The sequence below is a fragment of the Xiphophorus couchianus genome, chromosome 7 (assembly GCF_001444195.1).
Source record: "Xiphophorus couchianus chromosome 7, X_couchianus-1.0, whole genome shotgun sequence".
NCBI lineage: Eukaryota > Metazoa > Chordata > Actinopteri > Cyprinodontiformes > Poeciliidae > Xiphophorus > Xiphophorus couchianus.
In genome coordinates this window covers 30289575-30303750 of record NC_040234.1, presented here as the reverse complement: position 1 = coordinate 30303750, position 14176 = coordinate 30289575, and the positions used below count along the sequence as shown (strand labels likewise).

Here is a 14176-nt window from a genome sequence, read left to right as displayed (position 1 = left end):
TTGCCTTGAATGAAGTTGGCATGAAAAGCATTATTTGTATTTTTTTACCTACAAATTATTTTTTACCAAACAGATCTATTCATCCCCCTGATCAAATTCACATTTTAAGTAAACCCAGCCTGCAAAAGGTATTTTAAAAACTGTATTTTCTTCTTTGAACTTTGTAAAGGTATGATTAGGAGACATTTTGCACACACTGTAAATGTACTGTTCAGCTCAAAGGCATACTTTTTAGACCCACATTTATCATTAGTGTCAGCAAAGTTGACATTACTTTTTCAGAGAAAACAAAATGTCAGAACTAAGCAATGACTTAAAGAGGTTCAGCTTAAAGTGAAAAAGTTTCCATGTTTGTTTGTTTCTTTTTTTTCACTCCCTGTCAGAAAAATAATCATAAAAAACACAATGACATAAATGAATTTGAGATAATGACATGAATAATGGTACCAATTATTCTTCATTTGCCAGTTACTCCATGGTTTCACTGTAACCTCATGCGGTGCTGGTATATTATTTTTAACATTTCAATTATGTATTCTGCTAAACAAAAGCACACTTTCAAAACCACAAATATGTTCTGAAATATTGCACAGTTAAGTCATTTTATTGAAATGCAAGCAGAATCAATCATCTTGTTGCACTCAGCTGGCCAGTTGTCTGAAAGAAAGCAACACTTTTCTTTCACTTTCAGAAAAAACTAATTTGGCTGCTTAAAAATATGTAACTGTCATTTTCAGATTTCCTTTCTTTCCCATTCTGACCTCCAAATTGAGATTCAGCAAGTTATATTCACCACAATAGGTGCATTAATGTGTTTCTGCTGTGACTCACTGTTTGTATTAACAAGCAGTTGACTGGATATACATAATAAAGTGACCAATGCTAAGGTTTGTGAATATGCATTGTGCTTTCACATCACATTTTTGATTTGACACTAATATTGATAATCTGAGTTGAGTTCAAACAACAAGTCTGCATGTTCTCCTTGTGCGTGCACGAGTTCTCTCAGGGTTCTCCGGCTTCCTCTCTAAATTAGTTAATTAGTCTCTCTAATTTGTTCTTAGGTGGATATCTATGCTCATAGTCGTTTATCCTGTGTGTGACTCTGTGATGGCCTGACGACCTGTCAAGGTGAACCGCGGAAGATTGAATGGATGATGACTTTTTGTAACTAAAACAATTTACCAAAGGGAGAAGGAAGGACTTGTGTATTTAAGAGGAATGCATCCCGTTATGATCATGCTAAACTTTCTTAGTGTTAAAAATCTTAAATCGTACTTTTATTTTTTATTCTTTCCTATTTTTGTGCCCCTCATTCTTTAGGACCCCCATCTGAGCCTTAGCTCCTGATAACGACACCAAATCATCTCTCTCCAGAGCAAAACTATATGATTAATGTGCAACGAGCTGCGTCACCTTGACGGCATTAAATCATTGAGAAAAGACAGGAAACGTACTCCTCTTTGCTCTTGCCTCCCTCCCTCACCCAGCTGTCCCCCTTCCTCTTCCTTCTCGTCCTCCCTGCCTCTCTCACTCTCATCCCTCCGGTGCGTCTGTTCGCTGCTCAGAGCGGCGGTGTGCATGTGTCAGGGAGCCGCACCGTTCTGCGCACTGGTTCCGCCGGACATCACCGGATAACGGCGCTCGTCAACCGGGTTGGTGGTGGAGGGGGAGACTGGACCCGGACCAGGAACAGGAGCGGGAGAAGCACCGTGGCTACTTGTATAGCCCGCTCTCCGGAAACATGTCGGAGTTTTTCCTTATCGCCTTTCTCGCCCTTTCCTCCGGATTATTTCCGTGCGCCGAGCCCTCGAAGGTGTCCGACGGGGAGAAAGGTAAGCCGGAGCAGAACCACGATGCGCAGTCCGATGAAACTTGGCACCCCTAGTCTTCTGTTGGTACACTGCTTCTAAATGTTGGGTAGTTGCTGGATATTAACACGTTTTTAAAATGCACCCGTCCTGTATCCTAAACAGTTTATTACAACAAAAAAAGAGAGATGCTTCTCATCCTTTCCTCCCCAACGTGTCATTCTTTCCTGGAATATTTAGGATCTTTAAAATGACACGTTGCATTGCTTGATCCGAAATAACAATGCCACCTGTATAATAAGAACTCGCTGGATGTGCATTTGACACAGCTTTTGCTGTGTTTGAGCTTTTCCAGGAACAGCCATAAGGAGCCAGGACAGGATTCGGTAGCCTATCTGTGACTGCAGGTGCGCAGCGTAGCTATATCCTACAATGCAGCAGGTGAAGGGAAAAAAAGATCCCCTGAGCCGGAGAGGATTTTTTTACATCTATCCGAGTTGTAGCTTGGATCTTTGCCGTGGGATCCTTGAACATCGCACCAGAACGGATTTGATAGGACGGTGGTTTGTGCGGTCAGCTCCACAGAGCGCGGCAGAACCTAGAAGGAGCTTATTGCAGCGAGCCCCCCTTTTTTAGGAGCTTATTAGAACAGAATGGTGTCTGATATTTGAAGTTTAAGTAAACGGTAGCAGACCGGGGCCGTTTGTCACTCTTTTACTCTCGCATGAATTATTCATCTTTGACAGTCCCGTCAGTAAATCAAAGCTCCAGGCGCAGGACTCCAAATAAGTATCTTTATTTTTGCATTTTTGCAATTGATAACAGTGATGCGCACTTAGCCAACAAATCGACTCTTTAAACTTTGTAACCAGACCCATTGCAGGTTGAGTTTGGTCATAGTTATCAATGGAAATTCAGTAACAAATTGGAATTTCTACATGTAACTTTCTATTCATTAAAAAGTTGAAAGGATGCAAAATAATGCACTTTGACTATATGAAGTTAAACCAGCTATCTGTTTTGTATTTTATTATGAATTACTCTGTGTGAGAACTGAAATTAAACAAACAACATGCAAAGCCAGAAATACTGATAACACATTCTTCTTTTATCAGCACTTCTTTAAGATAGCTACTACATGGCTTTAGCTTGTCAATGAAAAACTTGATTTAAATTGAAGATTTTACCTTCAGCATTTTGCTGCAGTTTTAAAGGGTTATTATTGTGTCTGCCTTAAATCCAAAAACAAAGGCATGAAAAATTACTCTTACCCATAAAAATGACAAAGCACCTCCCCACTTCAATTTTTTATGTGACCACAAAATGACCTTTGATGCCTATAATATTACAGTGTGACAACAAATACCACGCTTCCCTTATATCTGTATGTTGGAATAATTTTTTCGGAGATTGAATGGTGAAAGATATTTATAGTTAACCTGAATAAACGATAGGTCCTATGAACGTGGTTTTAAAAGAACAAACTGTGAACTTGACAGAAATCTCTTTGCTACCCAAAAGATCTTTGAGGATAATTGAAGAAATACGCAACCAAAATCACACCAGCTTTGCTCGACATCGGCATCTATTTTTTGCAGAGCACAGTTCAATTCTGCATCCCCCAGCTTGTGTTATCTCCCATATTCATAGACAGGTACTTATGGTGCTTAATTCTGATACAAGATTTATAACCCTAAAAGTAAGGGCCAATAGCATACTGCTAAGTTATTAACAAGATTTAAATTAAATTAACAACCTCCACTTCAGTGGAGTATTGTAAGGGGGGAAGCAGATGTGGAGGGGCCACTAATAATCTTGGGCTGACATATTAAAATTATAAGTGCACCAAACAAGTAACGACTAATTTTCAGTTGATTTATCAGTGAACCTGCAAATTAAATACTGAAAGATCTAATTCATTTGCCTTTTTATTATATACATAAAACAAATAACTGCACAATCAACCCCATACCCTTTCATTAACATTTTTGTTTAGTAAAAACCAGGTAAAGGTTAAGAACGCATGCCTTACTTTAGGAATGGGAATGATCTGGTCATTCCTTTTTTTTTTTTTCTGAATCCAAAATCACTACCTCTATCATATAACCGGCAGCACATTTTGTTCAAACCTTTTTGTAGTCCTAGGGAAAACATTGCCTTTAGTCAACATTTACAGTAAATTAGTCAGATCTAAATGAAAATTAGATCTCGATCTTGGCATGGAAAACCCATATTGGTGCATCACTACCAAAGCCAAAATCCATAAATAGAATTTCAGGAGATTTGTATACTGCTTTGGTCAAACTTTAAATGTAGGTCCAATTAATAAAAAATATTTTTCTTCCTTTGTAATCTTCTGTAATTTTTTTAAACAATCTAATAATCATAAAGTTAATCTTTTTAATTATCCATTTACCAGAAGTTAGTTAAATTTAGAGCATGCTATTTTGCCCTTAGTTCAGTTTAGTGACCTTGATGTTATAATGCTGCAACTCTTCTAAATATTTGACCTAATTAAGTGATCCTGACATCCTTTGAGGCTGAGGGCAGGAGGGAGTGATGGGTATAACAAAAACAGGCACTTGTATTTATATACTTGGTAGTATGCTTGAGGTTTTTTTTTTTTTTTTTTAAAAACAGACTGGTTTATCACTGTGATGACACAAGAATCCTTGAGAATTCACATAGGCTTCACTTGATGTTTTATCTGACCCATTGTGGGTCAGACAAAACGGGTATGGGTTTTATTCTAAAACTGAAAAGATTTATAACTTTAAAAGGGGACAATTAAAAGGCTGCTCAGCAATTGTTAAAAAATAAAAAATCTTCATTCAAGTAGTGCTTCCTCAAAGTGTTTTGTCATAGATGATCATTTTAAGGAGGTTTAATAACCACCAAAATTCATAATTGAATTACATGACTTAAGTACATTTCTACTTTGACTCTAAACTCCCATGTATAAAAAAAATAAAATCTATAGCATCTATGCACTAAAATCAGTTGATTTGGCAAGTCAGACCATTGTTATGGATCTGAAAAATATAAGTAACTTTATAATTTTAAGATGATATAACTCAGCTAAATTTTATTAACTAAAGATTTGACCAAAAATATGTTATCCCTGTATCACTTGAGAGCAGGGCTATGAAGGAGTGCCAGACATTCGGAGACAATATATTTAAAAAAAAATCACATTAAAAATGAAATATTTCAATGTTGCAACAACATCTTAAGATTATATGTAAAAAATATAATTAACATTAATTAATATTCCCATATTGTGCCTCTACTCCACTGAGGACTTTAATGTCAGTATTCACGCTTTTATTTTCTTGTTTTAAATTTAAAAAAGGTGTACACTTTATTTAACTTGACCAACACATTTACATGTACACCTACAGCGCAGTGTATTTGGCATTATTTCAAGTCAGAACTTAAACTCAAAGATCATCCTTGTAATGATGTCTTACCTATAGCTTACCCTCCTTTACATTCTCCAGCCGAGCACAGTGTGGCGAGGCCGCTCTGCCTGTTGAGAAACTGTCACAAATGCCTCCTTCAACACAGCTTGGAAAACAGGGACTTAGAGATTGCTTTGCAATCACAGTAGGCAAGACAAACACTCCGTGCTTCTCTCGGTGCATGAAATGAAAAGATGGATTTGCCTCTTTCAGCTCTTCAGCAGTGTTGAAAGGAGTGGAGGCACCTAGTTTTGACTGAAAGTAAAAAAATATATATATACACAACTGTTACATTGAGAACTATTAGATTCAAACACACTACAATAGAACCTGGGATGAATCACTATCAGCTGTCCTGCTCCATTCGCACCAAGAACAAATGAAACATCTTGTATTTGCACAGTACTGATAATGGAATTTCTTTTTTTAACACAAAAAGTGGTTGTCAGTCTAATTAGTTTGAAATTAATTTATTTCAGTGCAGTTGTGACCATTTTGCATTGAATGCCAAGTGGTGAGTAGTGGTTATCTCTGAATGAATTAAAAGCATTTCTAGAGTTTAATGTTTGAATGGCATTGTCTCCAATAAATGCTTCCTCTCTGTTTCCCTACTTATCACTCGTGTCCATCTAACATTGAGCTGGTCGACCTGGCCTGGCTGTTGTGTCAGAAAACCGCTGATCAGACACAAAGAACAGCTTGAGGAATTTGACAACACTGTTGTACTTCCTTCTTTTTTCAGCTTTTTTCCTTAAGGAAAAAACATCTAAATACTCGGGATGTCATGCAGTGACCTCAGTGGCAGATAAGCATCACCAAGCTCAAACAGCTCAAGGTTGTTTGTAATGTATAGCCTATTTAAAAGTTGATAGTGTTGTGAAAGGCACAGATATGTCCACTCACTAATGCAGGTAAAAGTGCCTTCAGGAGCTAATTAAGTGAGATAGTGAGATACGATCGCACGAAGGGTATGTAAGTAACTGTGCGTTTTAAATGTGCATTGGTTGAGACAAAATCAGGATGAGTGCTATCATTTAGTGCTCAGATTCACCTGCAGATAGTTTTCATCTTTACTCTTTAGTGTTACAAATGAAATACAGCAAAACTGCATTTTCAGGATTAATGTTCAGCAATATTGTAGACTCGTATAGTTAGAGGGTGGTGTGGAGCAATCGATGGAATGAAAAATGAAATACAAAAGAGAGGCAGATTTTTCTATTGTTCCTTCTTAATTGCAAAAAAATGAGTTTCATTTTGTTTTTAATATCCTATTATTGTCCAGAGTTCGATATGAACCACTTCAGCACTTCCATTTACCAAGATAAGAAAAAGAACAAATAGGCTATATTAGAATATGGATAATGCTTAGTGAATGAGTCAGCTATGTCCCTGCAAAATATGTTAGGTCCTTTAATTTCACACATTAAATCAGGATCTGTCAAACAAATTAATAGTTGTTATCTACCTATCTGTCTAGTGTGTGAAATATTAAAGAGTAAAATGGAGGACCTCACAGTCTGTACAACGACCAGCACACCTCGATGTCCATTAGCTAATCACACATTCATTCAAATGCAGATGTATATGCAATTTAAATACATCTGCATATGAATTGCATTCCTGCTTCATCTTGTGTGTTTGGAATAACTTGTTTGTGTAATTTTATATTTCTTAACAGAGTAACAGTACTCTGTAATTATATATTCTGTGCATGAGAACACAACAAAAGGAGTTGAATATTGGGAACAAAAGAATGATTTTTCTATATAGTAGGTAATCTATATTAATAATTATTTATTTCTCTGTTTTTAACATTTATTAGCATTGTGTATTTCCATATTAAAGACAAACATTGAGGTCTGAAGTCACTCAGTAGGCATTACTGACCTTTTTCCAGGTAATTTTGCACAGATTACAACCTTCTTGGCCAAATTAAATATTTTTGTGGTCCTGATTTATTCTTTTTTTAGATGGTTTTGAACTGATTTTGATTCCCTACAATTTGAGTTGCAGTTTTTTTCTTTTTTGCCTTTTCTCCCCCATAAATACATCTGTCATTTATCAACAACATAAATGTTCTCCATTACACCAGATTGCTGGGCTTTTCAACATTTGAATCAGAAATCTTAAAATTAAGATCTCGAAATTACTAGATTAATTGTAAAAAAAAAAAAAAGATTTAGGTTTACAGCAGATGCAGTTATTTCTAGTTCTTGCTGATAATATCAAAACAAAGTAGACTAATTTTAGGTTACCTTAAGTTCAACTGACCTATTTAATATTGGTAAACTTACTTGAATGAATTTCTTTACATTTCTTGCCCAACGTTTTTGGTGGTGGCTGTGTTCTTTAGAGGTATAACGTTGAACTTTTTTTAGGTTGTAGTTTAAAACTTTCCAAGTGTACATTCTTCTATCGCATGTAAAGTCATTGTCAGGAATAATAACCTTAAACAGTTGTGATCTGATTGACTATCAACATCTCACATTATTGTGGATGTATTAAAGCCAATTCTTATGTTCAACAATTTTCTTCTGTGACCAAGTTTGGGCCAAATGTCACCTGTGATTCTAGAGTAGTTATGAATCCACTATCACCTCATTGACTCTATAGTACTTCATTCCCTTGATGGCAAAACAAACTCATTTCAACATACCTCCAGCACTTTCACTTGACAGTTGGTATGACAGATTTATGCTAAATACTTTTTTGCTTTTTACCAAGCATGTGTCATGTGTCCAAAGGACATTGTTCTAAAATGTCTCTGGTTATTTAAAAAGTAACTTTGCGATCATTGTGTTGCCAAATTCATTTTAAAAGGAAGAGGTTTTCTCCAGGCAACCCTTACAAACGAGCAAAACTTGTTCAGTTTTGTTCTTCTGATGGTTCTGGATTTCTGGTTCTGGATGGTTTAAGATTTATAATTCTAACTGAGGCCTGCAGAGTCTGAGATGGAGCTCTTGTCTTTTTTGCAGTTTCTCTGAAAACCAAATGCTCTGTCCCTGAGGTGAATTATGTGGGATGTTCTCTCCAGGAAAGAATAGTAATTATTGGCAATTGTTAAATGTTTCTCACTTGTAGACTCCTGAACTTCAAATTGTTTGAAAATGGCCTTATAACCCTTCACTGATTAGCAGTCTGCTAAAATTGCTTCTCTAAGGTCATTACTGAATACTTTTCTTCTTGGCTAGCTGTAGACCAAACCTTCAAAATCAAATGCATTTGATCTGCAGCACTTGACTTTTACACTACCTCCTTTCTTCTAAAGAACCAGCAAGAGTTTGCTTTGTTTTTGAAGTGAGTGTAATGATAGTCAAGAACATTTTTCCTTTTGCATGGTTGTGTTGCTGTGCATGATGAGCTTAAGTGATAAAAAACTGAAATCTGAACTGAACATGATTGGTCTGTTTGCTTAGCAAGATATTTTTTTGCTGTTAATCTCTTAATACAATATGACTTTTTTGTTTTATTTACTAATTTGAATAATAAACTGAAATTGACTGGGTTGTTTAATAATTACGATCAGTTTGGATTGGATGAAATTAACTGAGTCTGTATCATTGGATTTAATTAACTTTTTTGGTGGGAGAAATGTGGGAGAAGGTGGTTGCTGTGAATTGTTGCTGTATAAATAAACTGAATTGAACTGATAGACAGCCAATAAATATTTTATTTCAACTGAACTGGTTAACAGCACTGAAGCTGTTGCCAAACCAAGCATAGCTTGTGGAGGAACATGGGGATGTTCACAGCATGTATGCGTATAAAAATGAGGCAGAGGGTGAATAAAGCTGTGATCATTTAATCCTTTTAGTAGCCTATGTATGCCTGGCCAGGACAGATTTTAGTTGCCTTTTGAGAACCCTAATAGGGTTTAACCTCAGCTTTCCATACTGCTTCACAAGCAGCATTGTAGGCTTAAAACGGAAAGGTAGAATTCCTGATGCTGTAGCGTTGCGCTGGCAGAAAAGTTCAGAGTCACTGTCTGAATCATGAAAGCTCGGCTGAGATAGTAAGGGCAAGTAATCAGGATAGAAGAGAGGAATCTGTTAAAGAGAATTGTTTATGGCAAGCCAGCCCAAGGGAAAAGAGCTTTAACTTGAATATTACTAGGGCTGCTTGTGGTTGTCACTGAAATATTCTATTATTAATTTTTCAAACTGTGAGCAAGCTGTTCCAGCTCATGATTTTTGGTGGAACCTCATTAGAAAACAAGCACTCTGAATCAGACAGCAGCTGCAGTACAGCTTTAATTAGTGACGGAGGACGTTTAAGGACTGCAAGGTGCATCTCCCATTTCAGTTTTCACTTATTAATACATCAGAATTTTACTGAATTGGTGATCACATGTAATGTAAAAGCGTAGTCTGCGGGTCTGCCCTCCAAGTGTGGATTTATTAAATAGATTATTTCACACAGGCACAGCAGTTAAATGAACCCGGTCAAGACAGAAACCTGGCAGGCAAGTTCAGTGATTGTATTGAACTAATATGAGAAATAAAGGTGGTCAGAGAGGCAGAAAAGTACAGAAACAAAAGCAGTTGCTGGGGGGGCTAGATCTGAGCAGCATATGCTACTAGAAAAGACAAAAACCCAAGAATGGATGGCTGCTGGGCTGCTGGGGGATTTGGAAACAGGTGGGTGTGGCAGTCAGCTGCAGGCAGGAGGAAAGGTTGACTACGTGGGTGGAGGGAATGTGACTTCAGGGAGAAGATAAAGATTCTAAAATCACACTGACTTAAAAAGAAACCATGATATTCAATTGGACACCCACCCTGCACAAAGGCTATTGTGGGGTGTCCCAATATAAATATAAATTTAGCCATACTGTTAAATTCAGAACAAACATTTCATATTTCCCTATAAAATGTAACAAAATTGATTTTTGGTTAGAAATAAATTAGGACGCCCTCATTTATTTAGCTGGGTAAAAAAACTGTTTTTTGTTCTATGCTTGGCTTCACACATAGGGTCTGGAGCCTCAGCTATTAGAAAACAGTTGCTTGCTGAAGACATGGACTCTGGTGGAGTCTGTATGCTTGATTGAATCGACATTTTTTGGAGAAATTTGTTGACATGGTATTGGCTGTGAATTTGCTGTATAAACAGTGCTTAAGCGATTGGGTAAAGTTTTTTATTTTTTTATTTTAACCAGTTGCTAACGTTTGGCCGTGATATATGTAATGAACTAGTTCAATACTATGAAGCTTACTGGAAATTGCCTGACCTGCAAGCAATCATCCCTGACTGCAAACAGAGACGTGTCAAGCCAAACAATATGGCTGTTAATGTTAGTTCAATATTTAGAAGTGTGGCCAACACAGACTAAATGACTTCCTCCGCCGGCATTGGCAAATTTTAATGATAACCAGACTACAATTTTAAAACGGTGCACATATTTAGCACATTATAACTGCATTTTCAAAAAAATTTGCCCTATTTAAATGTTTAAACTTTTAGTTTTGGTGTGTTCCTACTGAACACCGAAGTATTTACAGAGGGATTTAAAGATTATTTAAAATCAGACATTCCGATTTTGCAGGCATTCTGATGTGAAAATAGTCTAAAGATGAAAGACAACAACATGTCACTGTATGTTCAACCTGGGAATAAACTGCAAGATTCTAAAACACCCCTCAAAAACCTTAACATATAATTTGGAAGACCTATGGCAGGGGGTTTATATAAAAGTGAATTTTTGAACAGTAAAAAAAACTGCTCAGGTATTAATCTTTTGGAAGGTAAGCACAGAAGAAACCTTTGTTTTCCAAGAAAGGCCTGAAGGCCACACTAAAGTTTTCCAAGGACAATGTGTGACATTTAAGTCCAGGACTACTGAGATAATGTTTTTGGACATAAAAGTGTAAATTGAATTATTTGGACAACAGAACACAGGACATGTTCAGCAAGTGTTGGCTTAAAACAAAGACAAAACAAAACGAAAGCATCACATTTCAACAAGCAATTGAAATGTGGCAGAATATGGTGATTTAAAAGGATTGGAATATTTCTGCAAGGAACTCTCAGTGCCTTGCAAGGGGAGAAGCAGTCTTAAAATCTCCTTCTCCTCCACTTTCCTCCACTGCCACTGGACAAAGTCACAGGAAGGGTTTTAGCAAAATAGTCATAGGTCAAGCTGATGAAGCTTAAACTGTTATCAGAGATTTATCTCTGACTTGGTCAAATGCTCAACCTGGGTCTAAGTTTGGTTTAGCAGAATAGGAGCAGAAAGGGAGTTTACATCAGTAAGTACAGAAATCTTTAGTCTCCTTGATGAATGATTTCCATTTCAGATTATCAGATGTAGCACAGATTTAAAAAAATTGTAGTAGGAGTTTGGCAGAAAAAAAAGAAAGAAAATACAGGCCTGATAGATCCTGGAAATAAGCCTACTGGCCTAACAGACTTGAAATATTTTCACCAATCAAATGTTCAGAGACAGCAAAGCAGTGAAATAGTAAAGTACATGTTTCCAACTAATGAGCATAAGCCTGGATGAATCATTCTTTTGACTTGTGTATTCTAAAAAGAATAAAGACAGAAAGAAGCCCTGTCCCAAAAGAACTAGGAAAATAATTGTTAAAATACCAATTGAGTCTATTAGTTAAATACAAAAAACAAAATCTGTGATACCAGTCAATTGGGGATTACATAAAGTTCTCACCATGCACAAACATTTGCTTCAGGATGTTTTCTCTTATAATTATGATACCAAACTTGTGGAATACTGGAATTGTGTATATGTACAGCTCTGGAAAAAAATTAAGAAACTACTGCAATGAACCCCATTGACCTCATGATTATTCCACCAAATATTGATTTCTGAACTCTCCGAGTTAAAACATTAGTATTGTAGTTTCTAAATGAACTTGCTTTCTTTGCATTATTTGAGGTCTGAAAGCACTGCATCTTTTTCGTTATTTTGACCATTTCTCATTTTCTGCAAATAAATACTACATTTTTGCTTGGAATTTCAGAAACATGTTGTCAGTAGTTCGTAGAATAAAAGAACAATGTTCATTTTACTCAAACATATACCTATCAGAAGGAAAATCAGAGAGCACAAGGGGTGCCAACATTCTTTGCAGCTCACTGAAAAGATCCAGTTCTGGTTTTAAAGGGGAAACTGTTTGGTAAAGACTAATAGGTGGCCTTCAAAGGTGGGACTGCCCTCTATTTTCACAGCTGTTTAACGCCTTTTCCCCCTACACCACAACCTGAAAATGGGCCTGCCAGCTGCAAGGTCTCTAGCTCGGTTTTCTGCCCACATCCTGTTCCGACATGGCAGCAAAAGTGTCCACATCAGCAGTAGGTAATCCTCAAGACGTGAAAAAAGGTCCACACAGTCTCCAGGCTAATCTGTCTTCACTCACTAATTGAATAAAACGCATGCAGATTCCAGGTAAAACTGGGTTGAGGACTGCATGAGACGGTGGTTCCAACTGGAGATGATGCACCAGTCAGCATTGTGCTCTGGCTTGTGCTGCTGTTGGCTTCTATGCATGGATTTCAGGTGCATTCTTATTGACTCTTGCATTTCAAGTTTGTCTTGGCTGTAAAACTAGACAAGCAGTCAGAACTACTTCTAAGCTCTTCAGCTGCACCAAAGCAGACTGAACTCTCCAGCCAAACCTGAATGTTTGCCTAGAAAAACTTCAAACATTGCACAAGGCACGATGAAATCCCATCTTGGGATTTATTTTTTTATTGAGGTAACTGCTTAGGCAGCGTTTTTGCAGAATGACATCCAGCCTTTTATGCACTGTGAAAAGACATTGAAACAGCTGACACGTCTCTCTGGTGATGTCAGCTGAGTGTTGCTGACATTGAGCTCTTACATCCTTCTCTGGGCAAAGGTGAAGCGTGGCCGCAAGCTAAAGAAGGAATCTCTGAATCAGCCCCTACCTGTTTTTTCTTGTGTTTTACTGTGTCCTGATGAAGCTGTGCTGAGTCCAACTGAAAGAAGATATTGAAAGTAGCTGTTAGATTTGTGATGGTGTCAAATTTAATATCCTCTCCCACTGTCTTAACGGGTCACAATCGAATCAGTAATGGATAGGCTTGGGGTGTTTACAGTCTGTTGCTGTAAATTGACTTACATCATTGATTACTAAATGGAAGGCGTGATAATTTTTTTCCACCCAGCTGATAAGAGTTTCAAAATAGATTTTTTTTAAGATGCTACATATTTTAAAATGCTAAACATATCTTTTTTTTTCTTTGAGGAAACAAAGAATGTTTGTTGTAATAATTATTTGAGAGGTTCTCAGATATCAAATATTTTAGATGCAACATTGGACTCAAACATTGCCTTTTTGCAATTTGTCATTTTACAGCCAGAAACTTCTTGCAAATACACGCATAAAAGACACAAGTATTGCTCTCCTTCTAGAAAGTGAGCCTTTACCCCAGTCTTCTGTTTCAGCCTGTAACTAGACTTCATAAAAAAAATAGCCTTGTATTTAGCTCCATTAATCTTCTGCTTATCTGACCACATTTCCCGTGTTCCAAGAAAAGCATAACACTGCCATAACAATGTTGTGATGGCGTGTGACATTACATCCAAAATACATTAAATCCAAAATCCAAAACATAAAGCTGTGGTTATATTGCGATAAAATATGAAAAAAGGCTAATAGAAATATATGTCTCTTTTATAAGTTGTGTAAGTAACCTGCTTTGTGAAAAGGAAACAGCCTTGCACATGTACAGTACAAATATGCCCACCAAGACAATTCAAACAAAATAACTAACTGAGCATTCAACAAGGGACATAGTGCAATAGTAAAGGTTAAAGTTGGTATTCAGCTGGAAGGTCTGGGTTAAGCAAACCTTTCTTCAAATGTCTCAAAGGGTGGAAGACTCTCCTTCTGCTATTGGTTTGTCAGTTTGAAAGAGTTAGCG

At 36.9% G+C, this 14176-nt stretch overlaps 1 protein-coding gene across 5 annotated transcripts in view; it reads left to right on the top strand.

Annotated features, from left to right (window-relative positions):
* The first annotated feature begins 1395 nt into the window (after nucleotides 1-1395).
* lrp1bb (low density lipoprotein receptor-related protein 1Bb) overlaps nucleotides 1396-14176 on the top strand; it is a 311011-nt gene continuing 298230 nt past the window's right edge. For 4 of the 5 annotated variants that reach the window (XM_028023582.1, XM_028023580.1, XM_028023579.1 and 1 more), the window contains exon 1: nucleotides 1396-1835. In XM_028023582.1, the coding sequence (XP_027879383.1) occupies nucleotides 1745-1835 (91 nt within the window). In that variant the 5' untranslated portion in view covers nucleotides 1396-1744. The remainder of the gene's footprint in view (nucleotides 1836-14176) is intronic. The other variant, XM_028023581.1, reaches the window with a different exon arrangement.